The 18,484-nt window shown below is 33.1% G+C and overlaps 2 protein-coding genes across 5 annotated transcripts in view; one reads left to right on the forward strand and one right to left on the reverse strand.

The window, feature by feature from the left end:
- The first annotated feature begins 144 nt into the window (after positions 1-144).
- On the forward strand, positions 145-3,168 carry LOC105332186 (SPRY domain-containing SOCS box protein 3). The gene is made up of 4 exons (XM_011434650.4): positions 145-474; positions 768-955; positions 1,213-1,441; positions 1,630-3,168. Exons 1-4 carry the CDS (start codon positions 258-260, stop codon positions 1,974-1,976), a joined length of 981 nt encoding a protein of 326 aa, XP_011432952.3. The 5' UTR covers positions 145-257; the 3' UTR covers positions 1,977-3,168.
- A 1,610-nt stretch (positions 3,169-4,778) lies between these two features.
- Positions 4,779-18,484, reverse strand: part of LOC105332190 (uncharacterized) — a 69,229-nt gene continuing 55,523 nt past the window's right edge. For 2 of the 4 annotated variants that reach the window (XM_020068884.3, XM_020068883.3), the window contains exons 26-36: positions 17,752-17,871; positions 17,029-17,104; positions 15,045-15,168; positions 13,219-13,304; positions 11,919-12,015; positions 11,679-11,696; positions 10,515-10,605; positions 10,234-10,344; positions 9,742-9,982; positions 9,269-9,290; positions 4,779-5,500 (exon numbers count right to left, since the gene is read on the reverse strand). In XM_020068884.3, the coding sequence (XP_019924443.3) occupies positions 5,499-5,500; positions 9,269-9,290; positions 9,742-9,982; positions 10,234-10,344; positions 10,515-10,605; positions 11,679-11,696; positions 11,919-12,015; positions 13,219-13,304; positions 15,045-15,168; positions 17,029-17,104; positions 17,752-17,871 (988 nt within the window). In that variant the 3' untranslated portion in view covers positions 4,779-5,498. The remainder of the gene's footprint in view (positions 5,501-9,268; positions 9,291-9,741; positions 9,983-10,233; positions 10,345-10,514; positions 10,606-11,678; positions 11,697-11,918; positions 12,016-13,218; positions 13,305-15,044; positions 15,169-17,028; positions 17,105-17,751; positions 17,872-18,484) is intronic. The other 2 variants (XM_034457697.2, XM_011434660.4) reach the window with 2 other exon arrangements.

Genomic DNA, 18,484 nt, shown 5'->3' on the forward strand with positions numbered 1-18,484 from the left:
ATTTAATTGCGTTTAGACAATAGTCAACACGAGAATAAATGTTGTTAAAATACCATGTTTTAATAAAAAAAGAAATAAGAAATTCAGTATTTAGGAGGACTTCGGGTAGTTAGTGCATCCTTAAATCATTGTTATGTAGACGTTTGATAAAAATATGACGAAGAAAGAAAGTGTTGACCAATGTTGACTGTCAAAATGTAGTATAATTGGTATTTTTGCAAATGTCTTATGTGGTTTTGTGAAGCTAAGGATAAGTAATGAGCGAACTTTTTGCGGTTGAGTCTAAGTCGGGGGAAATAAGCAGTGACGAGGAGGAAGCTTTGTCAGAATGCTCTGAGCCCGAGCCTGAGGATGAGGATTTGATGTCACCACGGGTCAGGGCATCCCGTGGAATGCCTGTAGTGAGCAAGTCTTTCTGTGACTGTTTAAAGCGTGGGAGAGAAAAGTTCTGCAGATGTGGAGAGGAAAATACAAGTAAGTGACATACTGGAGTTACGAGTATATAAGTTGAACAGCTGTCAAAGGCCCAAAATATGATTTATAATATTATACATTGTTGAGTCATAATATGTATGAATTTGCTTTGCATGCACATATTGATTTATAATTAAAGGTCATTAATAAAGTAGCCAATGCAGTCAATGACAAAGCAGTGAAATTAGTGTGTTATATCAGATGACAAACCAAATTATTATCATCTCAACCTTCATGCTCCTTGTTCAATGTTCATAAAGGTACTTGTAGAAAATGTCTTTTATCTACCTTAGAGTTTGAGTGGGTTTGGGATGATGACACAAAATCAGCAGCCAGCTGTATTAAGGACGATTCTCGGGAGGTGATGTTTCACATCGACTACAGCTGTGGGACAGCAGCAGTAAGGGGAACAATGCCCATGAAAAATGACCAATATTTCTGGGAGATAAAGATGACCACACCAGTGTATGGTACTGATATGGTTAGTATACAGTACAATGTACTGGTATTGAGGAGTAAATTAAATTTGATTTATTTAATACCCTGTGCAGTTAAGAACATTTGTTTATATTTTCCATAACTTTTCTTGTCAAATTTTGCTGCAAAAATCCTTATTTAAAGGTTGACATTTAATGATAATATACAGCATTGACTTTGGTAAATTTAGAAAAAGAAAAGAGAATAGCCGCAGTACTCTAGTCTAATATACTGGTAATATTGTCATCCTTTTGTTTCTAGATGATTGGTGTATGCACTGGTGACTTGGACCTGGATCATTGTAGACATGTTTTCTGCAGCATGATTGGATTGGACAGCAACTCCTGGGGGATCTCCTACACTGGACAGATCCAGCACAAACAACTGAAGGAATCCTACTCCAGCAAGTTTGGCCAGGGGGCCATCATTGGGGTTCATTTAGACATGTGGCATGGAACTTTATCATTTTATAAAAACAGAAAACCATTAGGTGTGCTATCAAAAGTTTTGAGTTTTAATGTTATTTCCTTTTGTTTATATTTTTGGCCTATCTATATATGTTTGGTTTTAGTAAATGTTTAAGGTGATTTTTTTAACTCTCAAATAATCAGATCCACCTTTGTGTCTCTTTTGCGCATTATTTTGTCAATGACTAGATTTGTTCTCACGTTATTGCAGGAATAGCTTATCAAGGTCTTCAGGGTCGAACGCTGTATCCCGTTGTGTCGTCGACGGCAGCCCGAAGCGGCATGAAAGTGATCAGCAACAGTTCGTTCCCCACGTCCCTTCAATTCATGTGTTGTCAGATCATGCGTAAGGTCATCCCCCCTCACCTTGATGTTCTGGAGGAGGTGGGCCTGCCCCCAGGGCTCAGAGACTTTCTGGAGAACAATGTGAGATGGCTTCTTCAGCCCTGTCCCCCACAAAGTGCTATCCCTAAAGACAAACCCGTTAAGAGACAGCAAGAGGATTCAGATTCTGAAGAGGGTCCCAGTACTAGTGCAAAAAGGTTAAAGACATCGTAAGGAGTGTGTTTTCACAAAGTTACTGAGATTTCTAAGGAATAAATCAAGAGTGAAATGGCATATTTTTTGTTTAAGAATAACTACTGATGGAGATGAATAACCTCTTGGGATATGTTTGTTGAAAGTAGAAATGACTGAAATAGGATCATTTATATTTTTTCTTTTTTTGTTTATTTATCAAACTTCAAACCATTGAAGAATCACGTTCTTATCCATATCCTTGTACGTTCAATACCTTTACATTATACTCTGTATATTTTAACCAACAATACAGGGAAACAAGTTTTTGTGAGTGGTGATCCTTTAGATTTGAAAGTCTACCATACTATAAAGGATATCTTTCTTTATTTGCGAGTTTGTAGTGTGGGATGGGTTGTCAGTAATTTTAAGAGAAAAACTACATGTATATACAGGATATCATTAATTCAAATTTTGTTTCTCTTGTTAAAGCATGCCGGCTCTTAAATATTAGCGTTTTTTATAAGCATATTGACAGTTCATTGTTGTTTATGTTGTTCAAGACAACCTCACATTATGGAGTTGCATGTAAAAGTCTGCCCACACTCAAGCTTAAGTGAACATTGTAGAGTGAAATGTGATTACATCATGGGTATCAAAGATACCACGAGTAAGCATTGTCGTAACTCGTCTAACTGGACAGCGTCGTAGATTTATTAAATTTATGTACCTGTTCTCTGTAACGTGTAGATCTTCTAAACAAGTCCTCATGTACTAGCTATGACACACTATACAGATAGATCAGTGAACAGAGAAACGGATGGCCAAGTTAATGGTACATTTATGTATCATTTATAAATAAATTTTATAATGTTAAGGTAATACTCATAGTACAGGTATAACTTGTATTTTGATGTTTAATCTAATAGTAGGGATTGTTTTCCACCATATTTTCTGCAATATTAGGCAATTAACAATCACAATGTAATTTGTTTGCCCTGTCATGACTTTTTGTCTATGGTAGGTAGGGAAATTAAAAGCAATTTTTTTCTTGAGAAAAATTACCGTAACTTAGAAGCATTTTGATGAAACAAACACAATCTTTTTGTAAATTCTGGTAGTGCTTGTATAGAAAAATATCCCTGTTGGATTTATTTCATGAAAGGGAGAGGGCACACAAATAAGCAACACATTTGTTAAGATTTATTTCTTTAAAAAACATGGGGTTTTTTTTTAAGAAATAAAAGTTAGAACATCATTCAAGTGCAAATTACTGGTATTCATGCAGTTGTGTCCGTAGTAATGCCAGAATAAGGCTAATCTAGGAATTTCATGCGAAGCACAACACCTTCTCGGGTGAAAGATACTCGAATCTTCATATGTAATACTTATGTTTTTGTCTTTAAATATGCATTGCATATGGCACAATTTACATTTGGATATAGAATGTATATGTAAAATGTCTCTCTGTGTACCAAAATACAGTGGTTATTTTATTGATATTTTTTGCCAGATTAAATTTTTTTTGGCAATGCATCATGGATCCACAAACTGTTTTTTGTTTTTTAATGTTTTGACTTTGTTGCTGCAAGTAATACTTGTCAATTTTTTAAAACTGATTTTTTTTTTTAAATAAATGTCTGAAGAGTTTTGAATGCATTTGTAATTGTCTCTGACATACAAGTAATCCTTCAACAATTTATTGGGTTTTTTGTCTATTTTATTATTTAATCCTAGAAGTGCTTTTCCAGTAAACCAATCCTCTAAAAATAATATGGTGTGTAAAACATTTGGCAGAAAATGATTTTTCAACAGGTTGGCTTGGATTTGATAAGGCCTGTTCGTGAATACACCTTTATATTTATATGTTCGACATTTGGTGAAGTACTGGATTTAGCAGAAGCTGCATTCTGTCAAAAAAGCTAATTAAAATACACAGCTATATGTAATACCAGTTTTTGTCAAAAGTTTCTTGTCCTTTCATAGTACCCAAAAGCTTTGGCTCAGATATTAATTCCCTGTACAATGATAAAGGAAAAAAATGTTACTATCTCATCCACTTTATTTACCAATGGAAATGAATTACTGTGTACGGTTAATTTTGTAGCTAGAGGCTCATTCTCCCTGTAATCTGAAGTCGTATCAATACCTAATACATTGTATCTAAAGTCATTATTCAAGGATGTCATTTGTACATCATCATCAATATGGCATTATCCTATAGAAGCCCTTCTAGGCAGTCCTTCTGGGACAATTCTAGCTCAAGGCAGGGCCCAATCACTTCACTGAGCTGTTCAAAATCAAAATATTCTGATCTTTCCTGAAAAAGGTTTTATACCAGCAAAAATCTCCCCCATATCAAGAGCTTTATTAATTAAGTGCACGAACACAAAATTTTATGAAAGGTTTATTATATAATTTCATACAAGTCATTACATCCAGTGCTTGCCAGTAATATAGACATTGTAATGAAGCTTAATACATGTAAATGTGGAAAAATTATAACTATCACAAAACAAAGAATCCATTGTAATCAATTTTGACAAAAACTACAGCGAGAAAAGAAAAAAAAAATAATAATACGTGGAAAACAATTGCACAGAAAATTATGCTGTCAGAAACAGATTATGCAATAAGAGTTTAATTGTGGTTTAACAGTTGTACAAATATATCACATAGGCAATTGAGTCAAGCTTCCAGGTTATGCAGTCTAATTAACATATTAATTGTGAAAAAGTAGAGCAACATTGATCATAATTTCAAGTCACAACCACCAACTGAAAAGGCACTCTTGTGCAGAAACGGATGTGAAATAGCAATTGGTAAGCATGTGAACCTTTAATAATTAAAAATTACATCAATATTGTTTTAAAACAAGCGGACTGTATTTGTGTTTTTACATATATTGTTTTACATTGACATGTTTAACAGTTATGTGATGTACATGAAATAGCACTAACAATTTTATATTAACTCTGGAAATTCTGGGTTAGTCCATAAAACAACTAGTCTTATCCATCCCAATATATTGTATAAAGCGACCGTTTATCACTTGACCAGTTTCTGTTTCACTTGTAATCACAAGCACTGATTGAAAAGGACTCTATTTTCAATCTAGACATAACAACAATATACAAGCAAGACTTGATTGTAAATACTTATCTGTTGCGTGTTGTTAGTTATAATTGCTGTACAGTAAGACTTGCATTAAAAAGGTCTTGAACAGGTTTTGTTTTGTAGTTGGGAAGGGTCAAAACAATGTTGCCAGTAATGGGGAAAGAAAAAAAAACAAAACATGAAAATAAAACAGGAAAGTGGTATAAACAAAAAGCAATTAAAATCTTTAAACAAAATAAATAACATTTCTGCAGAAACATGGACATAGACATAGAGCAAAAGATCAACGGGATGAGAAGTACCCAGTAAGCAGGCAAGTACCAGTACACAGCAGCTAAAATCACATGTACAAAACACTCTACTAAAAAAGTTCACACAAAAATCTTCTAACCGGAAACTCCTCAAGACAAAACCGAGTCCAACATGCACTAAGGTCCTCATTCATACTTCTGAAACAAATAAACACATAAACTAGAAAAACAAGAACAATGTAACAGGACTGCACTCAAGATGGCTGACCACTATCTGCCTACAGGGCTATAGAATAGTCCACTATCTGCCCACAGGGCTATAGAGTAGTCCATTATTTGCCTACAAGGCTATAGATAGTCCACTATTTGCCCACAAGGCTATAGAGTAGATAACATTCTGCTCATGCACCCTTGAAAATCTTTGCCAATTTCGCATTTATATACTGGGTGCCAAGTTGCAGAATTCTTTGTTTTTATGAATAATTCATAATGCTAATGCAAGCATCTATTGAAAACTGCATGTTTTTAATATACATTATTTTCATATTCATATGTCCAAAAGCTGAGAAGTATTGCCTACTTATTTGTGGATTGAGAATAATAATAAAATTTGAATAAGCTTTCCCGGTCAGGGAGTTTATGCTAGACTGGATATGGCTTTCTGATAATACGTTCTGCCATTTTGGGAGGATATTTTATTATCATAAACGTACTGTCATTAATAAAATTCCCTGTTATTTGCATAATTGTTTAATTGGATTGACATATAATTATACATGTAAACAAACCAAAAATTGCACAAAATGGTCACAAGTTTACCTCTTTCTCTTTTTCCTAAAATATTAATTTAAAACGAATTCATTGAATTACAAGTGTTCTGGATCTAAATATAGCTACTATAATCTTGAATGCAGTCTATGAAGTTCATGAATGATACCCTGTCTTCAATCAATGTAAGGATCAAGAACTGTGATATGCAAGTTTTACAAGCAAGCTTCACAAATGTGTGTCAGTGTACAGGTATACTATGGAATCATTTTTATTTGAGGGTAGCCAAAATTTTCTTGGTTCGTGGGGACGTAACTTCGTTGGTAGTGTAATCAGGATAATTTTGATAAATATTAAACAAATGATTGTGTATAGGTGGTTAGGGTTACCCACAAAAGCCAAGAACATAGGTCCCCCACAAACAATGATGACTCCACAGTATTTTAAATTTTGATAACTGAAAATAAAACACTATAAAAACATAATTATGATAACTGTGTGCTCTTCAGAGTATGATTAATGTAACAATACATGTACTAAAATTTCAGTTGGATTACTATGTACATATAACTTTATTATCCACTAAATCCACATCTCCACACCGATACATCCACAGCTTCAGTATTGCTTTTGAAAAAAATATCAATTCAGGCTTCTGTAATATTAATATATATATATATATATATATATATATATATATATATATATATATATATATATATATATATATATATATATATATATATATATATATATATATATATATATATATAAAAAATTTCCCAATGCAACAAAAGATAAATTGGCACAGTTTTAAATAATTTAAAAATAATAAATATCCAGAATAAAATCACAAAATGATCCTATTTACTGCAACCGTTTTCGCCATTCCTGGCTCTTCAGGCAGTTAAGAATAGAATCACAAAATGATCCTATTTACTGCAAACGTTTTCGCCATTCCTGGCTCTTCAGGCAGTTATATAACTGCCTGAAGAGCCAGGAATAGCGAAAACGTTTGCAGTAAATAGGATCTATAACTGCCTGAAGAGCCAGGAATGGCGAAAACGTTTGCAGTAAATAGGATCATTTTGTGATTTTATTCTGGTTATTTATTATTTTTAAATTATATATATATATATATATATATATATATATATATATATATATTTTGTCCTTCTCTCCATATAATTTTTTGTTTCTGCATTCAAGACAGGCAACCTTTAAAAACAACCATTCACAAATAAAAAGCCCCCCCCCTCCCCCTAATATACCAGCAATATACACATTGAAATTATGCACCAAGGGTCTTAAAATGTACATTCTAATACTAACAAATGCACATAAAACAACATACATTAATCAATTTGAAAACAACTGACGGTAAATAAACGTATTTTTAAAAAAAATTTATGAGGTATCAGATTTCCCCGAAAAATGAATAAAAGAAGAATTTTTTGTAGCTGCAGAAGTAAATATAATTTTCATTGAAAAAAAAAATGTTTCCGTTCCTGTGATTTCTTTTTAGTGAAAAATGAACATGATTCAATAAAGAAATCTTGGGTATTTCCCCTTTCATCTATTCCAATTGCACTTCTTTTTTGTAAGTATGTGCATTTTTATTAAAAATTGCCCAAATGAGACAAAAACCAAAATTTGGGACAGACTATAGTATCAAACTGCATGAAGATGATAGAATTCTAAATTTTTATTTTTTTTTAATTCAATGGTTTATTGACATCACCATGTTGGCATACTTTATTGGCATTAGTAACTAGTCTACATGTCTTTATCCATTTATCTAATTCACACTTTTACATTTGCAAATACATCATTACCAGTAAATTGCCAATCAAAAATTCATAGCAATACCTTAAATCTAAAATATAAAGACACATTCTTTTGAGTAATATCTATATAAAACAAGCATATAAAAAATATCACCAAATTCTCAAAGCTTAAATTTTCGTCAGGCATGGGGGTAAAACTAAAATTCTGTATCAATAAATCTTAAAAAACAACAATAAATTAAAACACTTTCTCACAACCCTGAAAAATTAAACTGCAAAACGTATTCTTAAACAATTATGTCTTTACAAAAGCATGGCTTTTTTAGAAAAAAAATTACGGTAATGTTAATATTTCATTGAGTGCATTTATTCACAATGCAGCACAATAAACAAGAACTTTGTATATGTACTGTGCATGCGGAAATCAACCATTGGATGTATATTAACATTCCATTAAATACATTACAAGAAAAAATTGTTCATATATACTGTAGATTCCTAATTAAACGTGAGGAATTAATATCCGCAAAAAATCGCGAGAAGTAAATCTTACAAATTTTTCAATCTCGCTTTTATTTTTCGGACATATATGTAAACTACATGAAACTATTAGAAAAATTCGGCATTCACGATATTATGTTCTCGCGATTTGATCTAAAATGGCTGAATCACGAAATTAAGTACTCGTGTAAAATAAGGTATCTACAGTAATCCAACCAATACTAACAAAATTCCAATGACAGACTTTATATGTTTTGTTTTGGGGTTTTTTTCAAAGAGAAACTCATCAACGTCATGGAAATTACTTGTCCAAAAACTGGTTGTTGCCTTCATGGATCGATTCATGAAATTATAATAACATTTATAAAATACTGGTACCCACATACACAGTGCCTGGAAGACTTGACGAAGCTAACTGATATGTACACAGCACAAAACATATCAATTTAGTACATTATAGACTTAAATTTTAAAAATAATGAATACACAACTCATAAAATCCTTTGATATTACATGCTTATACATTTCTTGCATTAATTACCTTATTATACATAATTAATATATAAATATGACACTATACATACAAAAAAAAAGAGTCTGGTATCATTTTGAGGTACTTTGGCACAACTGTGGGCAAATCAAGTTAAAATAAGGTAAACTGCAAAACAACTTATATATATGACATCTGATGCACAACACAATGTTTTTAGTACAAAGATATATATATATGATAATGTGTTTATATACCATACTTATATAAAATACTAAAATGTCAGATATCAATGAACATACATGTACGGTACTTGTAGCAGTAGCAGAATGACGTGCTGAGTTATTTCCCTTGCATGGCCTACTTATGATGTTGTCCAATATGGGATACATTGATGTTTCTAGGTAAAATTATACTTACAAATGACCTTTACAAATTTAAGCTGTATACAGGAAAACGAAAAAACAGATGATAGAGGACATGTGCCTCAGAAACATAAACATATAGCACCAGTTCAACTTTTCCAGAACACATCCGATAGTCAATTCATTAAGGTGGAAAACATAGCATGGAAGAAATTAAAAAATAAGACTGCTTAATATAGGAAAAGCATTTAAAGCAACGAGCATAAAAACCTTAAGCTCCGACATAAAAAATGAGGTGAAATATGAGAGTATTGCAGATAAAAGACTTCCTTGCTGAGACCCCTAAAAAAATAAACCAAACTGTATCACAGAATCTGCATGTGGGCCCTACACATCCACACAAGTGTTGTCCCCCTCGGGCTCAGTGTATACCACCCTCCCATTATCCCCCTCATCAACAAAAGGGATAGGACGCCCCTCCCTCCCATTGGAAGGGGGCCCCTCGGGGGAGTGGATTGTGACTCGCACCTCTTTCAGTTTGACGTCCTGTAGCCGGGCCATGTCCTCCTCCGAGAAGGTCCGTTCCTGCTGGGCGATGTGGAGGAAGTCCCCCTCCCCCTCAGCACCATCCTCGGGGGTGGAGGCCTCTAACTCCATCTCCTCCTCTGTCATGGATTCCCCGAGGTCAATGTAGGGGACTTCTTTGGAGGCCTTCAGGATCCTTTGACAATAGGCATCTTCTATATTATTGGGACTGTGTTCATGCTCTCTACAATTAAGGAGAGTTCATAAAAAAACAACGACCATGCCAAAATATCAAGCATTTTCTCTACCTTTTCTAGATAAATGTCCACTACCCCATCTCTCTTCCCTTTATATATGCAAATTAAGAATAGTTCTAGGTGCCAAGTACATCAACCCATTCTCTTTATTTCTTAGGTAAAGGTGAACAAAGAAAATTCAGGTGTGGATATGTATGTGTATTACCCACTGTGCACTATAATCGATTAGGTACATTACCTGTTGTATATAGACAGAGCTATGACCCCTGGGTGAGGTAATGGGAGGGGTATCTGTAACTGATCAAAGGTCACGTTTCTACGTCGGGGTTTCCATGGCTTGGACCTTGATCTAAAAGATAGAGCTCAGAAGTCATACACACATTTAAGGTCACTTTCAAATACATCTGTAACATGAATATCTTCATTGCATTGGTTCTTATACTAACAAAAGATGAGAAATTTCACCATAAGATCAATTTATTAATTAAAATAAAAGTTTGGCAATCATATTTAAGTTACCTCATCATCTGGTAGCGGGTCGTGTAGATGATTACTTTATTTGGGTCAAAATAATTTTGATCCAAAGATGGTGCTCTTGCTACTACCTCCCCTAAAATAAGTAAACGGTAAAAGTTTCAACTTATGGTCACAACATTCACAATCAAAACAATGAACATTGTATTGTAGTTTGAATTGCATATGGGAATTGTTCTAATTTTGTGACTTTTGCTTCCCATTAAGACCAGTATCAGGTTTTAAACTTGATCACCTTTGAGTTAATATTGCACTATCAATGAAAACTGTGCCAAAACACTTAATTTGACTTCTCTTGCCCTGTACATGCAATGAAAATAATTTATGGAAAATGTCTTATAAGAGAATAAATTAATAACATTTAACAATCTCAACAAGAAGACTACGGCAGAAAACTAGTTTTGATTCTACTTGGTTTAATTGACATTTTTCCCTTTTCTGTCATTGACATTTTCCTTTACTATACATGCCTAACAATAACCTGACATTTGCATGTTGAACTATTGTATGTAACGATACACAGACAAATCATGAACTAAGGTGCTGAAGTGCAACATCTGATTTCATGCTTTAGCCTTGAATGGCAATGTTGGAAAAGGGGACTTACGAAAAAAAAAAAAAATGTTTATCATGCAGAGAGGAACAAATTAAACTCTAAAAATCAACCATAGCATGGTTTCAATCTATCTTTATAAAGTATGTGCAAAAAGAGGGGGAAAATTAAGTTTTTAAGGTTCTGCCATCATGATGGAAAGATACTGGTATTTATAAATCTTTAAAAAAGAATTTAATATCTTTATCTCCCTATATGATTCTGCTTTGTTATACTTGGTTCTTTTATTCAAAAATAAATGTCAAAGTTTTGAATTCAATAATATTGTATGCATCTTGATTATGTTGGTTATATGCTATATTGAATTACCTCCCTTTGATTATGTCAATTACTGAAAAGTCTTGGATAACTGAGTAATTGTGATTATCATAATCAGCGTACTTAAATACATCATATCGAGGCTTCGTTATAGGGATGATGTGCAAAATCACCATCTATCATTCAAACTTGTTATTTCAAAGGTGAGAAGAAGTATACTCCGATTGAGGAACGAGAGAGTTAGATTGATGTCAAAAAGACAAAGTTTTGATACGAACATTTACCAAAAGGCAGAGCTGAAAGTCAAAACATTGAAGATTAAAAGCTTAATACTCTGTTAACAGTTAACAAAAATTCTTTGGAGCTCCATGCAGAGAAAAATTTGCTGTCCTAAAAAAATCAAAAAGTCATAGAAATAGTCTTATCTTTTAAGCCATTATTCATTCAATGTTTTAAAAACTTTTTATCAATCTAAACTACATATCTTGAAGATTTTTGACATAGAGCAAATATCATACCACTGGGTGAATGGACCTCTGTTACCAGGTCAAGGTCATCTCTAATGTCTGCACTGTCCAACATGGCTGCGTACCGACGCAGATTCAGATGCTTCACCTACAGTCAATGATAAAATCATGATAGTAAGGAAATAAAAATACCAGTCCATAGTATTGGAAAACATAAAGCAGAAGAAAGGAACAACTTTGTATTCCTAAGTATGTCAATATACTTGTAATACTTGTAATATACTTATTTTAAAAGGGTTTTTTTAATTAAGAAATTATAAATTTAAGGTGGTATGAAACATTTGTCAGTATCAATGTAGATTAATGTAAATTAAAGTTAAAATACTTCCACTAGTTTAGAATTTTCAAATTTTATAATATTTAACAAAAAAAAATAGCTTTTAAAAGTATTTGGTGAGGTAAAAATTGTAAAACCCCCAGCGGGATTCGAACTCATGACGTACAGATTCGTAGTAAACCCTCTAAAACAAGGCGCTACACTGTTAGGTGACAATATTGAAAAAGAAACTACTTATATAATTACACTTCATTTAATTGTTAATTTCGATAAACAATACAACATGGAAGTGTCCCATACAACCTTAACAGGTATGGGTGGTTGTGGCCATTTTTAGACTACCAGTATATTTCTTTCAGAAGGAGAACTTTTCATTTAGTTAAGGCAAAATATTCAAATTTTAAAGCCAAGATATCAAGAATTTTTCTTCACTAAATTATAATTTGCAGCTAAAATTAAAATTAATTTCCAAAAATTTCATAATAGATATTGAAAGTTAATTTTATTGGTTGACCATTCCGCCTCCTAAAAACACTAAAACTTTGACACTTTCCGCCCAATCATATCGATAGTATTCTACGTACAGTTAAACTTTGATATCTCAAACACTGATATCTCAAATACAATGGAAATGTCGAAGTGATTTTTAAGTCCAAACTACTTATTTTTTAAGTATTTTACTCTCGATATCTCGAACACTCAGATATCTCAAAGTTTTTAAACAGTCCCATCTAGTTCGAGATAACGAAGTTTGACTGTAATTATATGTGTACGACCAATGTCATTTCTATGCTTGATTAAAAAATAGGCATGATTATTCACACAATCAATCAAGCCAATGGTCCTTGCGCTCGTATTGACAACCAAACTTTTGACGTAAAGGACTTTCCAGTATTTCATATCTGCTTCATAAAATCTGCCACAGGAACTAGAGGCTTGAGCCTTTATATTATTTACATTTTTAGCACATATCAGAATTTTTTTCTTCATGAAGAGAATGATTTGAAGACCAACCTCTAGTCTGAAAAAGTTGTCTGATTCATCCAGGGGAATAAGAAAGGCCTTGGAGAATATTTCCGAGAACTTTTTACTGGTCAAACCTATAAAAAAAACATGGAAAAAAAGAGACATAGGCACATAAAATTTGTCACGTAACAAGCATTAAATTTCTGTTCGGTTCTCTTTACGACAGAAAAAATAAGCAGTAATGATTGTACATGTACCATAAATGTTAACCACATTAAAATGAAAGTAAAAACAGGAATCTAACATCTTCTCAAGACCAAATAAATGTCTGTAATTTGGTCAGAAACACATATAAAAATGTCGTCTTTTTAAGACAGGATTCTAAAGGAATGCTACAAGAGAGTATATTGATATTTCCACATGCAAAAAATGAGATGTGAAAAAGGGGGAAAATTCCAAATGCTAAACTTTAAAAGTTAAATCAGAAAGAATCAGAAGTGATTATGGATCATGTCTTGTATATAGTGTTGTTATGGTGCATGTTAACTTCCTCAAAAGATGATGTCTTTTTATAGTCACGATTTTTAAAAATTTTTATCTTCTTTTGTTCACTTATTAAAGATTTTTTTCTTTTAATCGCGCCTTAACAATTTTACAACTGTCATTAATCCTAGATAGTTATACATATTTCAAAAGAATAACATCAAATCATAAATGTCTTGTGTGAAATGTATTCTTTGCTTTTATGATCAAAAATGTCCATATAGAGTGTGCATGTACTTTTCCTCTTGATTGTTAGTAAATTTCATGACAGGTTGACATAAAATTGGTGGAGTTGATGAGTTTGTGTGTGATCAGACTTTTTTACAGGAAACATCTGCCTTTGATATTTGTTTTTAGAATTTCACATCATGACGAGGTGTCAAAAATCATATAATAAAAGATAATTTATTCAGCACACATCTCTTTTACTCCAACAGACAAAAGTTCTCCCTCCACACAAAACATGAAAAATGTGCATTAATTGACATCTTTTGAAATTAATATTTACAGCTATCAATACCACTTGTTCTACCTTTCATCAAAATCTTACTGAGACAAAAACACTGAGGTGATTGGGAGATTCAGAGCTGTACACTCTATTTCCTGTATAATTTGAATGCATTTTAGTTCAATGACAATGCTCCTAAATCATTTTTTGACAGTTTTGGGAGAATTGCGAATTTTAGTTTAACTGGAGCATGACACTTTCCCAAATATACTAATGCAATGATCAAGCGGACAGGACATGTGTGTCCTAACCCAATTTGGGTGTTCCTCATGGGACCTTGACTTTTGAACTTTGACCCCATGAAGTTTTTTTCATAAATTATAATAATATGACTACGATAATGTCACATATACAATCTGAACAAAAATGTAAATGAATTTCCTGTAATTGCATAAATTAATGTAGAAAAGTAATGGACAGGAAAGTTATATCTTTTCCTAATTGCACTTATGACTTTAACCTCTGAGTCAATACCTCCCCCTCTTATTATTCACATAATTGGACAACCATGCCAACAACTGCATCAATGTCATCAATTTCTTTGTATTCTGCTACACAAATTACCTATCTCATTTAGCAAGTATGTGGGGTTAATAAGAAAGGTCGGGTTAGGGAGTATAAGTGGGGGTAACCCTGTGTAAATATTGAAGAAAAATACTTACCATTAACAAAGCAATTCTTAATGATTGTTCACTTGCATATATATACCATTTAATTAGCTTTTATTTATTTGTTTAAAGGACCCTTCTATAGAAGTTAGCTATATTACCACCATAGGGTAAGGCAGGGATTTTTATTCATTTTTAAAAAAAATATTTTTTACCTCTCCAATCTCTCAACTCGAGCAGTTTTCTCTCCCAGAATTCCTCCTCTGTCATATTGAGGAGTGGGAAGATGCGTTCTACATAGAACTTTTCCAGCATCTTTGCTCCTTGTAAGATGGTTATCTGCAAACACAAACAACATCGAAATAAAATGAAGCTATTCAGTACAGGGGGGCTCTAATGGCTACATGTAGCACCGATAAATTGGTATTGTAACTCGTAACTTCTGACAAGTTTTACTTCGGGGCTTTATCACCTCAGGTGTTTGTCTACATAACAAAGTAGGAAATCGCCTTTCATAAAGCGGCAATAAATATGTAGTTCGGTCTTTCATATAATAACGGTGTTATTCAACATGTCTTTTAAATCATTACACCGTACAGTTGCTGAAGAAAAAGGTTCTGATTTCTTTCAGCAAGAGCTAGGAAGCGATAACATAACTCATAGATATGGGGAAATATATGACAATAAAACATTTGTTTTTATTGGTTCAACAACTTCCATCATTCTGTCTTTTCTTATCTCTTGGTATTGAAGAGTTTGTTTATAAACCTCTCTCATTCAATCAGATATGCGCTATGACCCTTGGCACTTTGACCTATCACCCTTTCAATTACATGCTGTTAAAACTCACAGCTCCATCAAGATTATATGTTTGCTTTTGTTACTGGCTTGTGTCACATATAGATAGCTGTGTCTTCTTCAATATCTGTAAACAGTCTTCAAAGCATTCCAAAGGTCTAAAGTTGTGTATTATATATCTTTCAGGAGGAAGAAAAACTCTTCATCCTTTGTGCATGAAATCTTAAACAAGATTACGTACAAATTAAAAAGGTTTTCTATGCACAACCCAGAAATAAAACTCCCAACGTTTTTTTTTGGAATTGATTTCTATACATGATTTAACAGCTAATGCGTCATATTTTTCTGACAGATATTCCGACAGAAATAAATTTCACTGCAATTACACTTCCTAAATCTGATAACCCAAAAGTGCATGTTCTCTTTAAGTTGATATTTTCTCCCCATTTCTAATCAAGCTTAAGGAAATTGCAGTGCCTTGTAATTTTTATAGGTTTCTTACTTTGCTTTGATGGATTAGACTTTTCATATTTAGGAAGATTGTGTGGGTGCTAATTTCCTTAACCCCTGATTAAAACCCTTTTAAAAATATCACAAAAACAAGTTTCTTACTCCCAAAAATTACCATCTTGTGTAATTAGCTTCAAAGTGCGATGCAATTTGGTACTTGCAGATGAAGTATATTTTATCACAACCAAAACCACTTTGAAAATAAAATCTGCATGAAAATGTAGTAAATTGATCTTCTATGTCATACAAATTAATCATATTTATGTCATTCCTGAGTGTCAACGATATTTACCATACTTTCAAAGTCTCCTTATTCTAGCAACACATTTTAATATTTAAGCTATATTTTCTAACCCAGCAGACAAAAAAGAGTGATGATATTTCTTTATTTTTTTATGACCATACAGCCTTATATGTGTCATTTATTTTTTATTTCATCAAACCAAAACATGCGTTATGTCCTTTACAGATTGTTTTGCACTGAATGATCAATAAACCCTTCAGTTGTTTACACAGAATGATTGAAAACAAATGACCCTAGTTCATTGCTTTCCAACTTATCAAAAAATACTTTTCATTCTCATTTTATGAGAAATCTTTGTTTTCTGTTTTCATCTCTCTCTCTCTCTCTCTCTCTCTCTCTCTCTCTCTCTCTCTCTCTCTCTCTCTCTCTCTCTCTCTCTCTCTCTCTCTCTCTCTCTCTCTCTCTCTCTCTCTCTCTCTCTCTCTCTCTCATTCCACCCACCCACATACTGAACACAATCTTAACTCCCTTACTCATTATTCTTTCAAACTGATCTCTACTTATTAAAATATTTCCCCTTTCTGTTTGAAGTCATTGTTGATTTGAAGTTATTTCCCACTGCAGACATTTTATTTCTACTCCAGTACCTTCAGTTCTCTCTCCGGCAGTTTAATCTTGTCGCTGTTGTTGGACATTAACCCGGTATTAAGCTTGGCTTCTCTCCTGATAAAAAGTCATAAACATGCATTATATCTTGCATAATTCCCAGAAAACTCAGTTATGCAACAATTTTTATGCTACCTCATCCATCAATATTAATTTTCCTACATCATATTTTGATCTGTATTTGTGTGTGGTATATGCTCTGCGAGACAGAATCAGGCAGAGAACGTCTTTTCCCCGCAAGCTTTCCAATATTTCAAACTTCTTCTTGTGACAGATAATATAGACTTTTAACTACATTTTGAATCATTAATATCAATCAAATGCAACAGGATATCGGCAAGAATATTAAAAGTTTTCATAAAGCTATATGTTATTTTTGAAATTTTGCATATCATCAACTGTTATTCTCAATAAATTTCAGATGAAATGATGTTAGGATTAACAAAAGTCAGCCTGTAAAATGTCAGAATTTTAATTTGCTTCACATGTGATTGCATGAACACATCTCAATTCCTTTTGGGTTTTTCACCAACCCAGTTCTTCATACCAATTTTCAATATAAAATCTTGAGACTGTGATCTATTTGAACAAAAAAATTAATTGAAATTTATTGAGACTCAAATATGAAATTTGGCTATAAGTGGTGGTAACCTTTGACCTGTATTTGGCCTTGACTTGTATATGACCTTGACCTGACGACTTACTCTCTGACTTTAACCATCAAGTCTTTCTGTAGGGACTGCGTTTCTTTGAGCAGACGACTGTAGACGCCATCGGACACCAGTCCAGCAGAGAAGGGTCCAAAGCATTGATCCACAAACTTCCTGAAAAACACAAAAAAAAAAAAAAAATCAACTCCATTAGTTTCCTTAATGACAGGGCTTGTGGTATAATAATTTATTAGGGTGGGCAGGAAAAACAGTCTGTCTCCATGCACACTTGAGGGTTTCCAGATATGAAGTCATATCATTTATTGATCTCATAAGAGGTAGATTTACATAACATGTCATGTTTCTTCCAGAAAATGAGATATTAAATGACATTCATCAAACAGAGTCTAGTGGTGCTGACTTGCCAGTCAAATGATATTGTGGCTAAGTGCAGATGAGAGAGCATTGAATAGGGAGAGTAAAATGGGGGGACACTAATGGACAAGGCCTAACTGTCTGCCAAACTTGGCGTTCATTACATAACATGGCCCCATAAATAATCAAATACTTTTTTCTGCAACTCTTTGAATAAAGTGACAAATAGGAAATAAAAGAGCCCTTAGTTCAACAGTGCCTGCCTTCTCAATATCAACTTGGGAAAAAACAAGTTGGTTGATTGTTGGTTCAATGCACCCCACCAACCCCTTTTTTTTTAAATTTTGCTAATTTGCTTCTGCTTTTTCATGATTCATTTTCAAGGACACTCCTTAGCACCGTAATCACATGA

Source organism: Magallana gigas, chromosome 7 (genome assembly GCF_963853765.1).
Source record: "Magallana gigas chromosome 7, xbMagGiga1.1, whole genome shotgun sequence".
NCBI classification, from domain to species: Eukaryota; Metazoa; Mollusca; class Bivalvia; order Ostreida; family Ostreidae; genus Magallana; species Magallana gigas.

Coding starts and splice junctions, on each gene's coding strand:
- LOC105332186 (XM_011434650.4), top strand. CDS start 258: ATGAGCGAACTTTTTGCGGTTGAGTCTAAGTCGGGGGAAATAAGCAGT. Junction 475..767: donor ATGTGGAGAGGAAAATACAA/GTAAGTGACATA, acceptor TATCTACCTTAG/AGTTTGAGTGGGTTTGGGAT. Junction 956..1,212: donor CAGTGTATGGTACTGATATG/GTTAGTATACAG, acceptor TTTTGTTTCTAG/ATGATTGGTGTATGCACTGG.